This window comes from Engraulis encrasicolus, chromosome 15, assembly GCF_034702125.1.
Source record: "Engraulis encrasicolus isolate BLACKSEA-1 chromosome 15, IST_EnEncr_1.0, whole genome shotgun sequence".
NCBI classification, from domain to species: domain Eukaryota; kingdom Metazoa; phylum Chordata; class Actinopteri; order Clupeiformes; family Engraulidae; genus Engraulis; species Engraulis encrasicolus.
In genome coordinates this window covers 7,253,124-7,276,600 of record NC_085871.1, presented here as the reverse complement: position 1 = coordinate 7,276,600, position 23,477 = coordinate 7,253,124, and the positions used below count along the sequence as shown (strand labels likewise).

At 41.8% G+C, this 23,477-nt stretch overlaps 2 protein-coding genes across 2 annotated transcripts; both read left to right on the top strand.

The window, feature by feature from the left end:
• Positions 1–18,121: 18,121 nt before the first annotated feature.
• On the top strand, positions 18,122–20,324 carry LOC134463708 (beta-2-microglobulin-like; the record flags this gene model as incomplete). The annotated part of the gene is made up of 3 exons (XM_063216923.1): positions 18,122–18,416; positions 18,542–18,595; positions 19,329–20,324. Coding segments are annotated over 2 exons (309 nt in total), but the record flags the coding sequence as incomplete, so codon positions are not given.
• A 293-nt stretch (positions 20,325–20,617) lies between these two features.
• LOC134463707 (beta-2-microglobulin-like) lies at positions 20,618–23,117 on the top strand. The gene is made up of 4 exons (XM_063216922.1): positions 20,618–20,785; positions 21,781–22,053; positions 22,368–22,424; positions 22,527–23,117. Exons 1-3 carry the CDS (start codon positions 20,722–20,724, stop codon positions 22,379–22,381), a joined length of 351 nt encoding a protein of 116 aa, XP_063072992.1. The 5' UTR covers positions 20,618–20,721; the 3' UTR covers positions 22,382–22,424; positions 22,527–23,117.
• The last annotated feature ends 360 nt before the right edge of the window (positions 23,118–23,477 follow it).

Sequence of the window (23,477 nt, the reverse complement as noted above, 5' to 3'; positions counted from 1 at the left end):
TTGGACTCGGACTTGTCTTGGACTCGGACAATGGTCTTGCCAAATTAGGCTTTTGGACTTGCCGGGTCTGTCATTAAGTTTTGTTTAGAACACTGTCCATCATAGATTGTAAAGTGGAGCTTGAAATCCAATAACAAACAAGTTTGTCTTCACATCCATGCCATATAGGTTATCTTCTAAGGTTCACACTATTGACATTCATCCTTTTCATTGTTAAACACTGACCGACATGTGACTCGGACTTGACTTGGACTCTAATCTTTTTGGACTCGGTCTTGTCTCGGACTCGGACTTGTCTCGGACTTGACTAGTACTGGTCTTTGACTTGTCTTGGACTCTACAAAGGTGGACTTGACTACAGCCCTGCCAGCTATATTGTATTGATGGTATTCATAGAACATACTAGGGCTGCAACTAACGAAAATTTTAATAGTCGACTAATCCAGTGTTTCTCAGCCTTTGTTTAGGCGAGGCACCCTTCCAATTCATGAAAAATTTCAAGGCACCCCAAACCAACAAGCCGTAACATGGCATCGCATCCGATACCACACAAGCTTAGAAAAGTAACACATTTGGTCACACTACCTACGTTTGAAGTTGCAGCTTACTGGGGTGACATAAATTTACTTTATTGTGCGTAAATGGCAGATGAAAGATTCCACTGACTAGCATTAACTTATCAATTTAGACAAATATATCTTATATTACATAATTTATTTATCAGCCACTTTTCCGCAGCACCCCTGTTGAGAAACACTGGACTGATCGATATATCTAGTCACGATTAGTCGCGAAAACAAAGAGACTTCGTCCTTTGACAAACCTTCCTGGCCTCTTGCGCAGGGATGAAAAACATCTTTCAGCTCACCTTGATCTTTAAATCTGGATAGTAGCTTATTTACTCCAAGATACAACGTCCAATTCATACGTGCTGGACAATTTTAGGATTCAATAAAGTAATAAAGCTGATATAGTACCCATTTGTCAAGAGTAAGAGCATGTCAGAAGATTGAACAAAGGTCTCGACTCTAGGCTTCTTTGTGGAAAACTAAGTCTATAGCAGCCTGTAGATGGAGTAAACACGTACAGCATCACAACTTCTTCACTGTAACAAATATTTGGATAGTCCGTGCCTCTTTCACTGCTTGTAAATATTGTAATTATTGATGGCTAGTCTTCCTCTTGTTATTTATGCCTCCAATAGATACTTTGACTAGAAAGTTAACTTGGCTCAGTTCATGCTGAAAAGAAGATACAATTATTGATAAAGACGAACATTTATTAAATCTGTTCAATTGTGTTTCTGCAGGGAAAGAGCAAGAACAAAATACAGGAAATTAATCTGAAGTGCACAAAATGTGTATCAATGTGAAGAGGTTAGAATAACGTATTAGTTGCTTAAAGATGGCTTACAAGTCTACATCAATTGCAAGATTTAAATGATTTATAGGTTGCATGCATAGAAATGCAGCAGCCTCCTCTGGTCTTGGTGGACACATCGTGGAAGTCATCCCTATCTGCAACCTTGGTTGACCACCTCAGTGCTATGATGTGTTTGGCCTCGGCTTGGATGGCAGGTTGACTGCAGTTAAACATGGGAAGAAAGATGAACCAAGTTGTGCAGAATTATATAAACAAGACTGAACTGGAATATACATACATTTAGGAAAATCATGGCGTAACAAAGAATGGTGATCACTTACACCTAATGGTGTAATTGAACCTTGGGGCCCAACCCTGACCCAATAAACAACACAAAACCCACAAACCAATATTATTTAAAGGTACACTTGGAATACTGTCCACATTGCGTCCAGTTTGAGAATTAGTGTAATCACTCTACTTTCCTTCTGGCCTCCAGCGCTTTAACCCATTGTAGCCTGGAGACACATATACGCTGCATTCAGGTTCTTGAGATTTGAGGGTTTTTTCAATTAAAAATGTGGGTATGTTAGAGCTGAATGAACACATTGTAATGGATAACGTGTGTGGTGAGTTGTATAGTAAGTGAGTGCGTCTGAGAGTGCATGACTGATTGTATAGTTAGTTTTTTTTTTTTTGCAATGATACAAGCATCTCATGTTCTGTCTTCGTGTATAATAGGACTACAATGATGATACAGGCCTTGTTTATCTGCGGTTTTCTTGACAGATTTCATTGGACTGGCTCTCTGATCCAGGTGTTGTGGGCAGTCAGGCTTTGATGATTATCTGCATAAATAATACACATAAAGTCAGATGATCCATGATCAGTGCAAGCTTGCCATCTCAGCTAAATTGATACTGTGCCATTTGTGGAAATAAGCTCATATTACGCCTCCCCTTGAGTTAAATGATCAAGGTTTACCTTCCTCCTGTACTTTCAATCGTTTTCAGAGTATGGCTGTGCAAATACTACCTCCATGCTCCATGCTAGTGATAAACATTGAATCCTATGAGACCAGCTGGCGGCTAGAGAAAGGTAAAACTCAATCATTTAACTCACAGGGAGGTGTAATATGAGCTTATTTCCAAAAATAGCACAGTAATAGTAGCCTTATGTCCCAGTGTTGGCAATTGTTTTGCAGTGGGTGGTACACTTCACACACCCACACACACAAAACATTTAACAGATAAAAAAGGTGGAGGGGTTAAGATAAAATAGTAATCTAAAAGAAAGCTCTACAGAATAAATCTTAAAATCGCTAAACAGTATCACTTCAACACTTAATGTGGTACAATCAAACCTTATTGGACTAATCAAGATGGTACAAGTGGGTTACATATTTTACCATTTTCATACATGGATGCAATATACGCAATATACTGTATAATACCACAACGCAGATGATGTCCTGAATGATCCCGGTTGGGCGAAGGTCCAACTCGGTCATGGCACCAATGTGACAGACATGGTCTTGTGTAGGGCTACTGTATGGACATCAGTAAGCCGGTTTGGTCACAGTATCCCCTTTTTATTTCTGAAAATACAGTGTGATACAGATGTGGGAATTACAGCAGATCTTACAACAGATTACTTCTATTCATCTTCCACAATGTTCTGAATAAAACCAGCGTGTGTGTGTGAGTGAGAGAGTGAAGAATGCTATAGCACTTTATAGTATACACATGACAGACATAAACACATGAAGTACATAAAACAATAATTGAGGCTATTCTACATGAGGTTACATTGTGGAATATTGTGACATTGATAACAACAGTAGGCCTACTGCCCTATAAAGGCAAAATGCAACATTTTTCAAACGTGCTTAACATACCAAATCAGTTTAACTTATTTAACTGCATTACGTGACAATACAGGATTCATACTCAAGAGAGCGAAAATAGTCTTGGACCGCTCATGAACAGATCTAGTCCCAGAATGTTCTGAAGTTGAACTAGTAAGCCAAGCACTGGGGGGTACTCTACCTTTAATGTACTCTTGATATTCATACCATTTGCCAGTGACCAAGCTTGAATTCGCAAACTAATCACTTCATACTTGCTTATTTTCTATGGTGTGATAAGTAACTGGTAATTTGTTGTGTAGTGATGCCTGCTAATGCTATTTTTCTAGCACTAGCACCCTCCTAGAAGAGTATTGCTGGTTGGCGTCTCGACCCCATTCAAAAACTGGAGCGTCCGCCAACATTGTTATTGAACAACGTTGGTAATGTTTCTTAGCATACCATCTACTTTGTTTTGCCAACAAATGACTCGTTGTCTGCGGTCACTGACTGTGCTACTTATGACAAATGCAACTAGCATTACCAAAGATTCTGCATTAAGAACGTCTCTGGCATTACCACGGTGAAAATGAGACCAAGTAGCCGGCTAGTTAAAACGTTTTGTCAGGTTACACAACGGCAAATGCCATTCAAAATTGTCTACATTACCTGTGAGAACGTGTGTCAAACAACTAACACGATGATGAAGGAGATTTGGTTCCCGGAGCCCTTATAGTGGATTGGCCGCGAGGAAGCCAAGAAGAACTTGGAGGCAGCTATCATCCTCAACGAGGAAGCCAAGAAGAACTTGGAGGCAGCTGACATCCTCAACGTATCTCGACAACATGCATCCACTCCTTTTAAAACTTCATGGCCAAGAAGCTAATTTCACGAATACATTTTCCTAAAGATAAAACTCTAAGCCTTTCACTTGAAATGTTGACAGTGCTACAGTCCCAATCACGCACAACCCTTTTTTCATCATATTTCGAATAGAAGCAGCTTTCCTCTTTGAGCCATTCATGTCATGTAGGAGGTGTTACACTTCAGACCAAAGCAGTCGATAACACCAGATTGGCACTAGTCCCGCCCGTTTACGTCAGTGGTTCCGCCCACTGACTTTGATGGGTGAGATTGACAGATTCATTTAATTAATGATGTGCTGAAACACACGTAACATGAAATAATTAAATAAATTCATTAAATAATTAATTGAATTCCGAAAGAAATATTTAACATTACATTATATAAATTGACATTTAATTCATAAATTATATATTTAATGCCAATTTTAATTATTTAATTCTACTTTAAATTAATTAGTGACACATTGAATTAATTATTTTTTGGTGTATTTATTTAATTAAGCGTGGCTCATTTGGCGTTCCATATGAGTGTGCAGCGCGAAGCGCGCTGCCTTTCTTACGAACAGAGACAATTGTTTGCCTGTCGCAATTCCACAAGGGAAACCCAAATCTGAAGTTAGTGCTTGTCGCGCTAACGTTAGCCAACCACCACAGTCTCTATAGTCAAAGCCCTGAAACATCTCCTGCATACGGGTGAGGTACCCACTCGCAATGTAACTTGTCGTGCGCCACCAGCGACCATGCAGGTAGGCAGACAAAGCAGGAGTTGCGAAGAGAGGCTACAACTACTGTAGGCTACTACAGAATGGATCCTGCATCATTTTGAGGATAATAAAATGTCACAGAGAGTTATTTTATCTTCTCTCTTAAATGTTGTTCAGTGAAACAATTGTTTACTTTGTTCAGAAGCACGTTGTGTTCGGCGATCTATTTATAAATTCTGCCGCCAGAACAATGCTCTCACATGGTCTTGGAATGATCTGGCAATGTAGGCTACAACAAAAAAATATATGTTTCAATGTGGTAAGTCACAAGTCAGACGTTCAGTAGCCCTACAGCAGCCCTGTTTGGCTTTCTATTTTATACATCCATAGAACTCACGCTGCGAGTTGCGAAAAATACTGCCGTTTCTCTCATGAACAGCAGAGGGCACTTCCGACAATGCGAGCAAGGCGCTTTTGAAGTATGAATAGTCTGTCGCAAGTGATGACGTCATTAATGGTTCTCGCGCCACTCGCGACAAAGTGCGCACGTGAAGTATGCAGAGCCCTTAAGTCGCCAGGAGTCGTCAATGAAGTGGATTGTCAGCGACAGGTAGGGCTCCGACGTTCTGCTCGACCACAAATCCGTGGTCGTAGCGAAGTAAGCAAGGCTCTGCACCTCCCTCGCCACGTCTTTACGCATGTCATCGTACAGTGCGGGGAGAGCAGTACCACTGTAGTATTTCCTGCTTGGCACAGTGTAGCGTGGCTCCAGGACGTCCACAAGCTCTTTAAAGCTTTCAGTCTCCACCAAACGTATTGGAAGCATCTCGCGTGCAATGAATTTTGTCACTGCATTAGTGATGTCCTGCCATCGTTTGCTCTTCCTCTCATATTAGTAGAGCAGCTACAGGAAAAATCGTGCAAATTATGATACAAGCGTGAAATTTGGCAAGTATGTGCTCAAGACCCATACGATCAAATCTACCCGATTGGCCACTTGAAATGGCGGCCATTTTCCAAGATGGCCGCCAAAAAAGACCCCAGAAATGGATTTATTGCATAGAATTGACCTAGAAAATTATGATACAAGCATGAAATTCAACATGTATGTGCTCAAGAACAATATGATCAGATCGACCTGATTGGCCACTTGAAATGGCGGCCATTTTCCAAGATGGCCGCCAAAAAAGACACCAGAAATTGATTTATTGCATGTAATTGACCTTGTAAATTATGATACAAGTATGAAATTCAACATATATGTGCTCAAGACCAATACAATCAAATCTACCTGATTGGCCACTTCAAATGGCGGCCATTTTCCAAGATGGCTGCCAAAAAAGACCCCAGAAATAGATTTATTGCATAGAATTGACCTAGAAAATGATGATACAGGCATGAAATTCAACATGTATGTGCTTAAGGCCAATACGGTCAAATCTACCTGATTGGCCACTTGAAATGGTGGCCATTTTCCAAGATGGCCGCCAAAAAAGACCCCAGAAAGTGATTTATTGCATAAAATTGACCTACAAAAGTATGATACAAGCATGCAATTCAACATGTATGTGCTTAAGACCAATACGATCAAATCTATCTGATTTGCCATTTGCAATGGTGGCAATTTTCCAAAATGGCCACCATGAAAGAATCTAAAAATGGATTTGTTGCACAGAATTGAGAAAGGAAATTATGATACAAGCACAACCAAGAAATTTGGCAGTTATGTGCTTAAGACCAACTCAATAATTTCCAGTTTAAATGACGGCGATTTTCCAAGATGGCCGCCAAAAAATACCATAGAAATGGATTTGTTGCACAGGATTGATCAAGCAAGTTATTATACAAGCATCAATTTTGGCATGAATGTGCAAAAAAAAACAATACAATCAAATCTTCCTGACTCGCCACTTAAAATGGAAGCCATTTTATAATATGGCCACAAAAAGGCTGAATTTAGCCCAAAGGTGAGCAAAAAAATGAATGCAATGTAATGAATGAATGTAATTTTGTGTGTTTGTGCTTAAGAGCAATAGGCCTATAATCAAATCCACTCATTTGCATTTTAAAGATGGCCATCAAAGAAGACACTAGAACTTCATTAATTGCAATTAATCTAGCAGATGTGGCCCAAATCAATGTTAACATTCACTGTTTGAATTTCCAATGATTTCATCATAGAAGGAAATACAATCAAGCAAAAAGGCACATAACTATAGGCTACCAAGGGTAACCCCGGCTCTCTGAGGCATATGAACCAGACATCTCACTATGGGTAACGCCCGCGACCATTTGCCAAAACTTGATTTCAATCTTGCCGTCATGCCAATGAGCTGCACAGCTGGGGATCCCGCCCCCTCGGGGACAAATCCGAGGTACGTTGGGCTCTGAGCTTCAATCTGAGGCAACTAGCCTTTGAGCTTGTGGGTGAGTGTAGCAATCTAGTGAGATGTCTCGTTCATCTCCCTCAGAGAACCAGAGTTACCCTCGGTAACCTATAGTTCTCTTTCTGTCGAAACACTCGACATCCCACTATGGGTATTGAAAAACTCCCGATTGAGTTGCCTTTACCTAGAATGCGCAAACAAAAGCTTGGCCGGGGCACAGACCATTCTCCTGCCGATGCCCAGAGCTGTTGAAGGCGAAGAGGCAGCGTCCATCAGCAGTGATAAGTATCATGCTCACCCAACGCGCAGCTCGAGACGCAACAGCCACCCAAGGGCCCAGGGTCTTAGTTCCGAACCCGAAGAAGAGAGGCTAGGCACCAGGCGCACAAAGGCAGCGTCCGGACATCCAATACCACGGAGAGCACGCAGTGGAGGGAACCCAGGGCACGGAAACCACCCGTCTGGGTGTAACCGATGTGCAGGTGGAGCCCACAGAGGTGTAGCGAGGCCCCCAATATCAAGTGGTATTCCCCAATAGCAAACCAGGCCTTGGCACAAGGGGGAATTTCCAGAATGTTCAGTACACAACATCTGCAGGTGCAACCGTGCTGGCAGAAAAGACCATTCTCTATCAGGGCCGTAGGTCCACGTTGCGGACGGAGAACCTAGTAGCAACCATCACCACAGCAAGCTGGCCAAGCCAGCCCCGATAGATACCCGTTTGAGGGCACACACTATGGTTCCTGAAGTCCAAGGGGGACATAAAAGATACACTTCCCCTCGATCATGCATCCTGGTCGAGCAGGGGCCTGAGATACTTCATTGGAGAAGTATGGTCTAGCTAACCACGGTCGCCCTACCCAGGGACAGCACTCCAGGCAGCACAATTGACACTCACGCTCCTGCTGAGCCAGTAAGGGGTGACCGACCCAAGGGAGACACGTGTAATGCGTCCTATTAGGAGAGGCGAGGATCCAGGTGGTCTTGACACGATCAGCCTTCTCACCCTCGGGTAGAGGGCGCAACTGACTAGAGAAGTTGCGTTCCACAGAATGTTCCACAGCCTCTGGGAGGAGGCTCTTATCTTTGAATGTTCCAGGCTGACAAGCCAAAGCCATTATGTGATAGCTAAATCAAACATGTTAATGTCAAAATAAACTAAATTAAAGCAAATAAACTAAATTCATGACAATGCTTGTTTTTGGTGTACCTTTTGTTTAACAGCAATATCGAGAGAACCACGAATTGCCGTTATTGACATATTATTACCGCAGTGTCATCGTATTATTAGCATCTCATAACCTTCGGGGGGAGGGGGGGGGGGGGGGGGGGGGGGGGGGGGGGGGGGGGGGGGGGGGGGGGGGGGGGGGGGGGGGTGGGTCACTGCCTCCATTGATATTGAATTAAGAACTGGCATTAGCATGTCATCACCATGCTATTTGTGTGTCATACTGTGAGTGGCTTATGTGTCATTGCAGAATATGTTTAATATCTGTATCAGTTCATCATCCATGCTAACATATTCAAGGAGAGTGAACAATTATTTCCACCAAATTTGCAATATGCACATATGACATTTGCAAATTTCTAGGGTCTTTTTGGCTGCCATCTTGGAAAATGGCCAGCATTTTAAGTAGCAAATAAAGTAGACTTGATTGTAGGCCTATTGGTCTTAATCGCATACAAACCGAGTTTCATCATAAATTGCTTGGACAATTCTGTGCAATAAATTATTTTCTAGGGTCTTTTAGTTTTTTAGCAGCCATCTTAGAAAATGGCCGCCATTTCAAGTGAGTAATTGGGTAAATTTGATTGCACTGGTCTTAAGCACATACATGTTGAATTTCATGCTTGTATCATAATTTGCTAGGTCAATTCTATGCAATAAATCAATGTCTGGGGTCCTTTTGGCGGCCATCTTGGAAAATGGCCACCATTTCAAGTGGCCAATCTAGTAGATTTGATCGTATTGATCTTAAGCACATACATGCTGAATTTCATGCTTGTATCATCATTTTCTAGGTCAATTCTATGCAATAAATCAATTTCTGGTGTCTTTTTGGCAGCCATCTTGGAAAATGGCCGCCATTTCAAGTGGCCAATCAGGTAGATTTGATCGTATATGTCTTAAACACATACATGTTGATTTTCATGCTTTCATCATAAATTTCTAGGTCAATTCTATGCAATAAATCCATTTCTGGAGCCCTTTTTGGCGGCCATCTTGGAAAATGGCCGCCATTTCAAGTGGCCAATCAGGTAGATTTGATTGTATTGGTCTTGAGCACATACCTGCCAAGTTTCATGCTTGTATCATAATTTGCACGATTCAAGCCAAATTGGCCTTGTAGCCGCTCTACTATATGGAACCCTTTTCCCGAATGATTCTGTCAGTGTTTGTTGGATGCTTTGTGGTTTAGGCCTGCCGCTGGTGCTGGGCTTCTGTTGTGCGTCTCGGAGTTTTTCATATTCCCCATCTCCTTACCGCAGAGGTACACCAGCGGCGACGCGATTCAAGCGACAGAGTGTAGCAGCAAGCGATACGAGAGATTGAGGAGACTAGAGTATGTCCGTACAGGCAGAAGGCAAAGCATTCAATCATTCCCATTGGCTGTGGTCACTGACCTCTATACAGTCATTGGCTGTCGCGGCTGGTTGCCGAACCGCGTCATAGAAAGTTGAAAGGATTTCAACTTCAAATTGTCGCTCTTGTCGCGCAAACCGCTCTAGTCTCCAGAATCGCTTCTGTCGCGCGACTCAATACAAAGTCAATTACTTCCGTCGCTCGCCTCGCTCAGATCGCCGCTGGTGTATCTCTGCGGTTACTGTGGTTGTGGCGCAGGTGGGAGAAGAGGTTTGTTGTTGAGCTTTGCTTGGCCGGTACGGATTTGCGGCATATTTTACAGATTACATTATCCTGAACAGCGTCATCCTTTTGGAAGCCAAACCATCTCCACACTAGAGAGGTAGAACCCCGTCTTGGCACCAAATCCTCTGACCCTGAAGTGGTGGATGGCCCAGCTGTTTCGTGGTCGGATGCTGCTTCCTCCGCCTCCATTTTCTCTCCTACTGCATGCGTCGCAATGTGTAGGCCGCGTAGTGGGTTTAGCGCAAGACTTTTCGCGCGAAAACAGTCACGTGGTGTATTATTATATTACAGTGTTCTGAAAGGTGCTTTTAAATAAATGTATTATTAGGGCTACTTTTTCAAAGGCTTGCTGCGTGGCGTGGTGCCGTAAGCGCAGAGGACTGGCGCCGCATTTTATTGATTTTTGGCGCTTGAAAAAAAAAAAACATATCTCGATATTGCAAATTTACTCATCGTCAAAACAAAAATCACGATAACTTCGCAAACGATACATATCGCCCACCCTTAATCTGAATTAGAGTGGGAACCTGACCCTATTGGAATAGAGTGGCAGTGTGTGTGTGTGTGTGTGTGTGTGTGTGTGTCTTCAGTTGAAGTTGAGCTATAAAACCTATGCTTACTGATATGATAATGCTGTGTGTCTGTTTACTCAGGTGAGGTTTTAGAACCACCTTCAAGGACATATGACATCACAGACAAGTGACCCTATTGGAATAGAGTGGCAGACATCACAGACAAGTGACCCTAATTGAATAGAGTGGCAGACTAACATGTATCTGTTCAAGAGACTCACTACACTATCATCCTATAAGGTGAATCTGGGTTGAATCCTTTGCTGAGCTTATACCACTTGTAGGGTAGCAGAAAGTTGTAGGAGCTCTGGAACATAGTCTCTCCCATTCTGTCTGTCTGTCTCTCTGTCTCTCATGTTACCATGGCGGCGCGTAAACAAGACGCAGCGGCTAGGAGCTCCAGCAACTGCCGTAGTTTTTATTTAATTATTTTAATTGTTTTGTTTATTATTTCAAATAATTTTAACGTACTTGCACTGCAGTATAGTCGGGCAGAACTTTTGGCGCTAAAGAACGGAGCGCAGTATCTCCCAGACGGACACGTTATCCCGACGGAGATCTTTACTGACACAGGGAGACCTGTTGTGGCTGGCAGGAGGAGGAAGCGCTGCAAGCGGAGACAGAAGAGGGGTAAACGAGCCGGGGTTTCGGCAAGGATAAGATCTCGTCCGTTCAGACCACCGCTTCCTACCATCTTCCTCTCCAATGTGCGTTCCATCAGAAATAAGATGGACGAGATTCAACTGCAAATGGCCACGCAGAAGGCCCTGAAGAACTGTTGCTGTTGGATTTTCTCGGAAACCTGGCTTGACAGTTCCACGCCTGACACTGCCATCAATTTACCGGGCTGCACTGTTTACCGAGCCGACAGGACAACAGACTCGGGCCAGTGATGGTACAAGAAGGAGATAAGTCAGGCTCGTTGTTTTCCGGTATCCCGTTGACGTCAGGTGAACGCCCCTTTAGGAGACCATCCGAGTTTGAGAGTGAATTACGCCTCTAGAGTGCATTTGTGGGATTGAATCCTTGGATGACAGTTCAGATTTCGGATGTCAAAATGCAAATTGACGTGTGTCCTCCTCGACACTTCCACCTTGAAATAAAACAAAGGGGTGAAATTGTGTTGTGTGTCTTAGGCCTATTCATTGCACATCATCCAAAGACGGAGGTGTGTTTCACATACTATTTAATTATGCCATCGTATATTTTTGGGTAGCAGCAACTGTGTAGATGAGGTAATTAGCAATATTACATAACATTGGTTGCTCTTTCTATCGTAATTTGGCGATAACGTCCAGCATGTTCACAATGTAGGCTAGCTTCAGCGCAATTCACAGACAAAAGGCTCCCAATTCCGCGCACTTTTCAGGTCACGGTATTTCCGTTACTGTTTATTATTCCTTTATAGGCCTACTGTTGTGCTGATTTCGCTCACACTTGCAGTCCTGGCTTTACTGCTGCAGGAACTGTGATTAGTTTGGTCGTTGCTGTGGAAACGGTTGAATAATTTTAGTCCTAAAGTTAAATAGGGAAGCGGCCAGGGCGAGTTTGAAGCCAGAATGTCGTCGTGAAATTAAAGTTCCATCTCTTTCCAGCTGCCGTTACAACACCCTTCATTACAATGCTGTCTATGGCCGTTTGACTCGGTTTTAAATGTCATCACCGTTTCAAATTGTAGGCCTAGGTTATAGCCTTGACATCTCTTTAGTAGGCTATTTCATACACATATGGTGTCCCATGTAGTGTTACAGACTTCTCGCGAATAGGCCTATTTCCTCACTGCCTAGCCAAAAAAGGGGACAACTAATGTGGCTTCACTGACAACTGCAACAGTTACTGCAAGCAACTGATATCTACCTGGAGTTGCATAAACCAAAATACGAAAAGTGCATTAAACACCGCACACTGTGTAGGCCTAGGCCCTACTGTTCTCCCCCCTCTTCAAAGCACGCGTTTCGCCCGGTGCGTCTTCAGGTTCCCGAAGACGCACTGGGATAAGAGCTAATCTGAAGACGCACTGTGCGAAACGCGTTGCTCGCTCAGGAAAACAAATACAAAAGAAGTATCCAGTGTGCGATGTTTAATGAACTTTTCTTATTGATCAAGTTTTTCTGCCTTGCACCTGGAAGGGTTGTGCACAATACAAGGACTTCCATGCACAAATAAATAAATACTAGGCCTATATATATATGACAGGATATTACAATAAATGTACAATGAAAACAACGTGAATGTCAACTGGGATTACTATAGGGCAGACAGTTACCATGAGCGACGCGTCCCATCCCATCCGTCTCCGCCACGCCTCTTCACAGACTACGAATCCCACCTCAGCCCTTTGGATGGCGGTAATACGCAACCCTTGTCAGCTGCCACCAAACGCAACAGTAAGAGAAGAAGAAGGGGGGACAACGCCCCCTTAGGAGACCCATGCTGTGTTCCATTACCCGTACTTACCGCCCTTTCCGCACTGTGTTTGGGTACGCAGGGTGTTCCATTTCTAATCGCGACGGTAAAGTGTACTGTAAATTACCCGGATAACGCCCCCAAAACGGCCATTTTTCGAAGTGTGGTGTAACTGTACACTTTTCGCACTCAACGGCCGCCATGTTTGTGACGTAGTTGAGTGCCAGATCTGTCAAACGGTTGAATCTCCGTGATAACAGCATAGTTTTGATTCCAAAGACAATCGCCATGTGTATTAGAGGCAGGGGTAACTTTAAAAAGTGTTAGCATAAGGAACAGTGCCTTCCGTGTTGAATTGCATATTGGCGGTTGGTAAACTCGGATGTCACGCGACCAACCGTCATTTCCGTTAAGTGTATCAGACAGAACGGGAATCGGAATGTACTCGCCTCGTGAATTGCGGAGGGTGGAAAGGGTACTTCACTGCACTCAAACAAGGTACACAGTACAGAGGGTGAATAATGGAACACAGCACCAAACTTGAGCACTGTAGCAACCCAATGTAAGTAGGCTGCCGGATGTGAGTGCCCGGATATCCGCCCGAGTATTTACGTCTATTTTACCTCAGCTACTCGATTTCGGTCGTGTATTTACGACAGTTTAACCTCAGCTACTTGATTTCGGTCCGATTTGAGTCTGACTGAAGATGGAAGGGACATAGGTGCCGTGCGTAAAGAGCCCACAGGACATCGCCGTTTCGGCGACACCAGTTCCTTGATCTCCCAATCAAAAGAATAGGCCCGGTGACCAATAACATAATAATAATAATAATAATAATAATAATAATGAAATTATAACTTAAAACCGAATTGATTTGGGTGTGAAAATTAAACCGGGCACCCAAAGGGAATCCATCAAAAGATAACGGCGTTACTTTCTCGTCGGCATTATTTTGTTTTTATTATCCAGGAGGAATGAGCTGAAAACTGCAGCAGTCGCCTTGCACAGTTCTAGCTGCTCTGAAGCACGTGCGTGTCTAAGCAAATCATCCGCATCATGCGCATCAAGCCTCTGATCTCCAAAAAGCATGGTGTCCAAAGTGAAACATGGTAGGAACACAGCTCTCGTGTGGGGCTGCATGAGTGCTGCTTGTGTTTGAGAGCTGTTTTCATTGATGAATCACCCAGATAGAGATTTATTCATACACACACACACACGAAAATCTTCGCCAACTGTTTTGCCTTGTCAGTCTCAATAGTCACATACAACATACATAACCTAAATCAAAGTGTACCACTTTCCAAAACATTTATAATACAACCATTTCTTTGACAGGTCCTCTCAGCTACACCAGTGACAGGCTCTTTGGGTTGTACTTGTACACTATTCTTGTTTTATTTTCCATCTTGTCAATGCCAACTTTTGAGAAATGTGTGATAGGTACAGCAGGGGGCAGCAGAGAGGTGAAATATGAGTAAAGTGCCAGTCTGGGAGTGCATCCCAATATGTGACCTTGCCTCCTCCACTTGCGCTTGTCTCCTCGCCCCGCCTCCTGGCCCCTCCTCCGTGGAGAAAACGATAAAGTTTCCCAGCTGTCAGCCTAGCCACAACAACTTTTGAGGGACTGTTTTTCATTCACCATAACAATTGTAAACGAGAAAAAGACTCTACAATTGAGCTTTTGCAAGATATTGAAATATAATGCTGTTGTCAGTGATGTCATCATGACGAGAAGCGAGTGGAGGAGGCAAGTGGAGGAGGCAAAGTCCCATATTAAGATGCACTCTGGGTTCTTTCCATTCCTTGTGCTTGTGGTCACAAGATGTCATAGACGGCAAAAGTTGAATTCAATATCTTGCAAAAGCACAATTCAAAAGTAATTTTCTTATTTGTAATCAGAATGTTGAATGCGGAAAAAGTATCCCAAAAGCTGTTGTGGCTAGGCTGACAGCAGCAAAAATGTATTGTTTTCAGTTTCCTCCACGGAGGCAGGGCATCAGCGAAGCGTGAGGCCCCAAGGACGGGAGTTAGGATAATGGACTGGACCCTCTTGCCCACACAGCAGGTTACTTCCTGAAATGATGCACATCATTTCACCACTAAGTCACATGAGTTCCAGTTGACCACGTTAGCTTTGTTATTGGGCTTGCCAGGCTACCACTGGACCAACAGAGGAAGCAGTCTCCAATTTACACTGACCATGGATGTTTCAAATTACTCAGGCCCGTAGCCAGCCTTGTGGTAGGGGGGGGGGACTTTTTCCCCCGAAAGTGTACTTCATTTGGCTCCCTATTCCAATGTATTCAAATACACGAGCACACTTCAAATATTTTAACTTAGACATATTTTACTCATTATGAGTTTGCTGTGAGTCTGTTGCTGTCCTTAATTGTTTGTCTGTTGCTCCCCATTTTTTAACATAAATGGACATGAATCGCTTCAAATTACTGCTATCTCACAGTTATTTTCATTGTTGGCCCAGTGTTGGGGGTTTCGAGTGGGGGTGGGGGACAGGAGGGGGGGTTCGAAAGAACCCCTCGAACCCCCCCTGGCTACGGGCCTGTTACTGTATTAAAACAGCCTCACACTTTGTATACAGACTCTTATTTTATTTTAGAGCTACATGAATTTTGTGTTTTGAACACACATACACTGTACCAATTCAACCTACCACTCATTAACATGCATAATCTGCATGTAGGCCATACTACATACAGCCACACTCTAACTCAGCAGTGCAGTATGTATGCCTGCCCTACATACATGCACATAGGCCTGGTTTTTTTTTTTTTTTTTTTAAAGTAGAGTGGGTCAAACAAACATATTAATTTATTTTTTAAAAGTAGGTCTAGGGTGTGTGGACAAGTGCAAGTCCTTATTTGAAAGAAAGAAAGAAAAAGACAGAAAGAAAGAAAAGAAAGAAAGAAAGAAAGAAAGAAAAAGAAAGAAAGTGGTGTGTTAAAGGCGCGCGATATGCGTCTGTATGGTCCAATGAAGTAAGGAACTCTCGGGTAATTCCATTGTCTGGCATTGTTTTCACTGTTGGAATTGTACCAAGCGGCACTCGGCCGATTCTGCGGACTCAAACCACCCAGTAACGATAGCATCGCTGGCACAACCCTCGAAGCTGTCTTTCACTAAGCAACAAGCCCATAGAATATTACGATTGGTTGTGCGCACTTTTAGGGGAGTGTCCGCAACATTTTTATCAAACCCCAACAAAGCTTTCGATTTAGAGGTGAGCGAAGGCAGAAGGCTTCAGACCTAAGTGGAGACGAAGACTGATATTTCTTGTAAAATTTCAACTTGCTTTTGACCATGAAAGGTGTACTTGCGTTCGTGCTCCTGGCATGTGTGGCACTTGCACATGGAAAAACATGTAAGTACTACTAATCTTTTTCCAAATGTATTTTTTTTGTCAACCAAACCGAAAGTAAACCGCCAAACTAAGCGCGTAACCAAAGTAAAATGTATCCCAAAGTCACACTAATTGCACGCAAATCTAGCCGCTCAAAATGCTATTGTAAGGAATTGTGGTAATAGCAAAGATCATCATAGGTAAGGCCATCAGGTAAATAGTGATAGGCCTAATGACTTGTTGTCTTACCTATCTCTGAAATGTTAATGTTTGGCAAAACTTGAAATAAGGGTTATCATGTTACACTTAAGAAGTTAAGATGAAAACAATATTTGCTTGACATCAGAATCAAACATTTGACTGTGTGACACTGAAGACAAGGTATTCCCCTATCTGTTTTATTGCGCGGTGTTGCATTTCCTGCTTGGTGACTTAAGTACCTTCAGCAGGCCTGGGCTGGATGGTCTTGATCTGCTTGGCCACAACAATACAGCAATGCTTCTGCATGTCAAAATTAATCACACTATATGTTGATTTTTTTTAAAATTTCATTTTCATTTTTTTCCATTCATATTCATGTGATCAACATTTCCTTAATGTAGTTTATATCTGATAATTGTGTCTTTATCCCATGTTAGCCAATGTGGATTCACAGTGAAAAAAAGAGAAAAAAAAATACTATTTCAAACTAGATGTATATGGCTACAGCCTATCAGTCAAACTAAATCTTACTGCCATCTTTATCTTTGGCATTAAAATTTGTTACCAGTTCATGTGCGTAGGCCTACCTACTATAAGCGCACAAGTTTTGTTACAAATCAGTCCACCTGTTCCAAAGTTATTAGGAACTACACAGTCTTTTAGTCAGCCATTTTGAAAGTCTGGCACTTCAAAAGTATTGGCATCCAAGAGCATTTAATTGGTTACTCTACCTAATGTGTTTGCCCACAAGATTAAGTGCAAATATGTCTGTCATGGTTATTACACAAACAAAACAAAAACAAAAACTTGGCCATCTTGGAAGTCGGCCATCTTGAAAGCTTTGGCTTCCAATATCTAGTCAGTGGATGTACCAATAATAGATCATTAACAAAAAATGGTGCAAATCTGTGCACCCTCCTAGAAGTTATTGCTTTAACGCATTATATTGGTGGCGTCAGCGGTCACACCAAAACCACGATATCCCTGATACACCGCGTTTCAGCATAATAGTAATAATCAGTCATGCTTGATTATTGTCTGTAAAGAGGTCGTGATTGAGATTTTTTATAAATTAATTAACCGTCCTAGTAGGTTATCACATTGTCTTATGCACTGTTATGTTGTGATGATGTACTTTGTGTCGAAGCTTGGCTTCTTCTCAAACTCCATTAGGAATAAGTTAACATCTGCTCACAATAATTTGATTTCAAGGAAATCTAGCAAACTAGTAGCGTAGGTATAGGCCTAGGACTCTATTCCATTGCAAATTTCATTGTCGGCATTTGTTTTACTGTTCCAAGAATTGTTTTTATGTATGTCTTGGTTCCAACTCTTACTTACCCAATGGAAGTTTTGTTAATTTAAATAATTTATCAGTTCTTTCATTTATTCACCGGGAATTATATGTAGTGTTTCTGGCTATTACTAGCTTATGTGTGCTTAATTTTGTTATTAAATAAGCATATTACGTTACATTTTGTTTTATGGTAGTGTTTGTTGGTAATGTGCTAAAAGCATATAAATTACCCTCATAATCTTAAACTGTTTCATCTCTCCGGTCCTCAGCGCCTCCAAAGGTGCAGGTGTACAGCCGCAACCCTGGAAAGCTGGATGACCCCAATGCAAACACCTTGATCTGCCATGTCAGTGGATTCCACCCACCAGACATCACCATCACTCTCCTGAAGAACGGTCAGGAGATTCAGGGTGCCAAGCAGACCGACCTGGCCTTTGAGTCTGGCTGGCAGTTCCACCTCACCAAGCATGTGGCCTTCCAGCCTAAGACAGGGGACAAGTACATCTGCAAGGTCAGGCACATGAAGGAAGAAAAAGACTACAGCTGGGGTAAGTTTGTTGCCTTTTCAGTTTCCTACCTTTTCCAAAGACTTTTTCCATAATTTGTGTGTTATAGTGTAATATACTCCTTAATGTTACTTAAAACTAATATTTGTATGCTATTATTTTGGCAGAACCCGATATGTGAGCTGGGATGTAGAGGCTCTGGGTGACTGTTGAGTTAGTTGGTAAGTTTGTAATAACTTGTTTCAGTTGCCCTGTGCCTCATGGGCATTTCTGTAATCTTGGCTGTTGGCGATGACTGGTCAAAGTCAACAAACAGGACTCAGTGCTATTTGAAAAGGCCATACTTAATACTAATCATTTGGTTTACGCTAATATCTTTTATCTGCTTTTGGTCACAAAAATGTTTAGAGGAGCAGCATTGACTATACAAAAACATGCCCTAATATATACGGGTGTAAATAATAATGAAATGTCAAAAAGTTGCTTGAAAAGTTGCTTAAAGTCCTTAATGGACATGTTTCAAGCAACTTTTTGACATTGAACCTTGAACCAAAGAGCACCCACAAGAATACTTTTTTCATCTCTAAAGGGATTGAGCACGCCTGTGACTTCCAAACAATAATCGAAATGTATCGATGTATCGGCCGGCGATTTAATCGAATCACATCATATTGTGGAGCATTCTTAAGTATCAAAATTGATCGAATCGCTTGCCCCTGTCCAATGCCCTAACTTCATAACATAATAGAAGTGGAAAAGTAATTGGAAGAAATTGAATCGTATCGTGTGGTGGGGAATTCTTAAGTATCGAAAATAATCAAATCCCTGCTTTAAGAAATCGATACCGTATCGTATCGTCATGGAGGCTGTGATTTACACCCCTACTAATATATGCCCTCTGTAGATGGTTAATAAAGACTTTAATTAAACCTGTTTTCTTTTTTTTCTTACAAGGTGATCCGTTGTCAACAAACAACCTTCCTTGTGACATCAGGACTAAACCCAGCGGAGAAGAGATTAACAGCACCTTACAGATATCAAGATGTGCTCACTGACTTGGTGTCTTTCTGTCATTCCAAATCATCACAATGGTTAACTAATCACTGCTGAGTATTGAAATTGCCAGCTAGAAAGATTTTTTCCAACTCAGATATTCTTTTTTCTTGCAGCTTGTACAGACTGTGTTTAAATGTCAGAGTTCATGTGTTCAAGAGCTTTGTTTTGGAATGGATATGTAGTATAACATTGAGTGTGTTTACATGCAGTTCACTATCCCGAGTATGATCGGGATATTAATTATCCCAAATTTGCGTTTGAACATAGAAGCACCTTTTCCCGACTTAGTATCCCGGATAAGCCCGTACTCAGAACTTTCAGAAATCTGGATATGCTAGGTGGAGTATTCCGACAGAAGTCAGGATACTGACGCATGTAAACACCTTATCCCGAATACAGGGTCTTTCAATAGAACGCTGTTGCTGGTATCCAGGCTACAGGCATTTGAAAAGAATTCTAAAACGGCCAAGAATGTAGACTGGGATATAACGCTCTGTGCTCATATAAACTCCTTATCCCGAATACATATTCGGGATCTGCCTCATATTTGGGATACTGAACTGCATATAAACGCACTCAGTGTAAGTTCTGTGTTTGCTTTATCAAGACTGATGCTTAACATTTACTTTATATTTTAACTGGTGGGGGTGTTTCTTTCTGAATGGCAGTTCATGTGTATCCCTATTTGTCTTAGATTTAACTGACAATTGATTTAGTTTAAATAAGTAGCCTTCCCCCCTACATTGACATTTCTAGGACCCATGTCATTCTTCTCTTAATGAGAGGAAATAAAATACAATCAATTTGGTTTTGCTGTATAACAGTATGTGGAAAAAAAATCAAGCGATGAATGTCTGTTGAACTGCAATAAATGTGTTTCCCCTTTTTATTTTTCATGATGTGTTTCATTCTGTCCTCTGTTGTTAGAAGGGTGGGTGATAGTCATTAGTCAACTGCTGGAGGTGTTCCTGGTCAAGATTTGGTTCTGATAGGACCCAGCCTACAGCAAAATACATAGGATAGTCTGATTTTTAACAGAAATATATCCCTATATAAAACATATCCCTACACCACTACAGTATGTATCATCAATTCAGTGACTAGTGAAATACCTCAAATTCAAAGCAGGGTATCTGAGAAAGCACAGCCCCTCTCAAATTTCAGTAAGCTCCAATTGGTCCAAAATTCAAGGAGGCGTAACTGTTTAGAACAAGGAAGTTTAAGTTTCACTTTCGATTTGAGCGAATGTACGTCAACAATTACTCTCTGATCTAGTTTCGAATACAACGAAATGAAATTGCCTTTTCTTGCCATTGTTTTGCTACTCCTGGGCAGCGAGGCGTATGGAAAAGAATGTAAGTAAACAACAGCACGCTGGTAAGGCGCATTGTTCCTCACATATGTACGCTGCTATTCACCCAAAGGGCTAGCTGCTATGTGTAGGCTCACGCAGTTTTGTAACCAATAACTTATTTTTGTTTAACTTAGTTGTGTTCTCATGTCAGTATCATTAACCATATGTAAATAAAATGATTTCTATAGAGAGAAGAGACACAAAGAAATAAGCTGTCCCTACAATAGACGGACGCCGATACCTTTGTTCTATTAGCACTTCTTTTTTCACGTCAAAAGCCCTGGCGCAGATATAGAACTAGGCAGCTTTCACAGTGGGACGTGTTGTAGGCGACATGGTAGCCGAAACCTCTGTCAGTCATGTGTTTTTTCCCCCAATTACATCATGCTATTGACTCTAATTTATACTCTACCAAAAGTAGTGTGTAATAACTTTGTGTTGATTCAATAATGAAGACAAAATATTTTCACACGATATGACAACTTGAAGGTATTGTGGTTTGTCTCTTTCCATCAGAGGGGGAACAAATGAAGAGTTCAGATGCAAAAACCCCTAACTCCATTTCTGAAGTCCTGCACTTCTATATTTTTAGAGAACCCAGTTGTTGGTTTGGTTTACATTCATAGGCTACTTGATAATAATACATATAAATAGTTATATTACATAAATAAAATGAGAAAAAAAATAGCTTTGTATTAAATAAAATTGAATTAAGATTATTTTCTGAAAAGGCACCTAGGGGGGTTTGCATCTGAACCCTTCAAATGGTTTACCTTTTAAGAGGATGAATATATCTATATTTTGGGTAAAAGCAGTCATGTGACTCTGGCTTTTCAATAGCTTTTGTTGACTTTATGGCAATACACTACCAAAGATGGCCGCTTAGATACAATCTGTCTCCTTGTTTACAAGTTGAATAGGATTGCAGCACCAGTCTGCTTGATTGCAGTTCAGTCTTTTGATTTCGTTTTCCCCCTGCGTTTTCCCTTCCTCTAGCTCCACCCAAAGTACAGGTGTACAGCCGCAACCCTGGCAGATTGGGCGAAGCCAACACCCTGATCTGCCATGTCAGTGGCTTCCACCCCCCTGACATCACCATCACTCTCCTGAAGAACGGCCAGGAGATTCCGGGTGCCACGCAGACTGACCTGGCCTTTGAGGCAGGCTGGCAGTTCCACCTCACCAAGTATGTGCCGTTCCATCCACAGAGGGGAGAGGACTACACTTGCAAAGTCCGGCACATGAAAGACACAAAAGTCTTCACCTGGGGTAAGGATAAAGCAGCATCTGTGCATTAAAATGTCTTGTGTTTGAGATGAGCACGATGGCCCGATACTGAAATGAACTGAGAAAGTACCTGAGAAAAAATCTATTGAGATGCATGTTATGTTTCACATTTATGTTGAATTGCACTCCCCTCCCTGTCTAAATTATCTGAGGCGGAGACGCATTACAAAAAAAAAAATCAGGAACTGTCTTCTCACCACGGGTCAATTCAGACCTGATGGCCATAATGCTCCCTGGTTATCATTCTACAGTAGCATTGCTAAGGTTTCACTTTATTCCATTTCACTTTCTTTTAGAACCAGACATGTAAGATGGCAGACTGCGGATAAGAAGCATGCACATCGCCACACACTGTAAGCCTCAGTTCAGTCTCATTGGATTTATAAACAAAGGATTGATAAATATTAAGCAATGTTGAGGGACCTGTAATAAATGCAATTTCTGTTCATTTACAGGGATGCAAGTATGAAGTGGATCTTATCACCTGAAAGCCTGAAAATGCTCCATTATGAACTTCCACTGCTTCTGTTATTTTGGGCTAATTATATTTTTCACCTGCATTGGATATGATCTTTTCCATGTGTTTTGCTGACTAGATGTAATTGGTAGGGAGAGGAACCTGTAACCTAATGCAGAGTTTCCCAAACTTTGCCATCAGGTTCCCGTCAACGCCCCCTGACATGGGCCATGCCACACGTTTTTTTTTCTATGCACCGGCTTTCATAACTTGGTGGAGTTGGTGCATTCCTAATCCCATTCAAGTAGGCTTACGACAGTACAGGAAACGTAATACATAACAAAAACATTGTAAAAAACAAAATAACAGTCAACATATATATCCTACATCAGCCTATCCTTTTCATATCATGTCCAAACAGCAGGCAGTCCATGGTCATAATAGGCCAAGGCTGCCACACAGTAGTCTAGGTGTGTGAAGCAGTGATCCGATGGGATACATTTCCTGCTTGGGATACATCGGGTTGTGGTTTGGCAATGGTGTATGGCATATTTTGATTAAAATCACATGCAGTTGTTTTAATCTTCAACAGACCTCACCCCTCCCATTTAAAGTTGTTGTTCAACCGTGCAGGTTCTATACTCTACTATTAAATAAGTGCAAATGTATGGTGGGTCCATTCTGTAAGGTTCTGTAGACTGTCACAGATGAATGGAAACCACTAGGTGGTGGTGTTGCAAAGTGATTTTAGAAATATTGGACTTTTCCTCAGAAGGGATGAGGTGATGGACATTATATATCATTTTAAGAGATTGCACCCCAGATTAATGCGTGCAATAGTATTAGGAGAGATTTTGTTAATTATATTTACGTGGCTTTTTGGGGACTTGGTATCTGATTTCCATCAAGTGTACTTGTGCATAAAGTGAATATTACCTAATGATGTGAA

Excerpts from the sequence above, each read along its gene's own strand:
- LOC134463707 (XM_063216922.1), top strand. The coding sequence starts at position 20,722 with ATGAAATTGCCTTTTCTTGCCATTGTTTTGCTACTCCTGGGCAGCGAG. Across the intron at positions 20,786-21,780 it reads CGAGGCGTATGGAAAAGAAT|CTCCACCCAAAGTACAGGTG; the intron begins GTAAGTAAACAA and ends CCCTTCCTCTAG.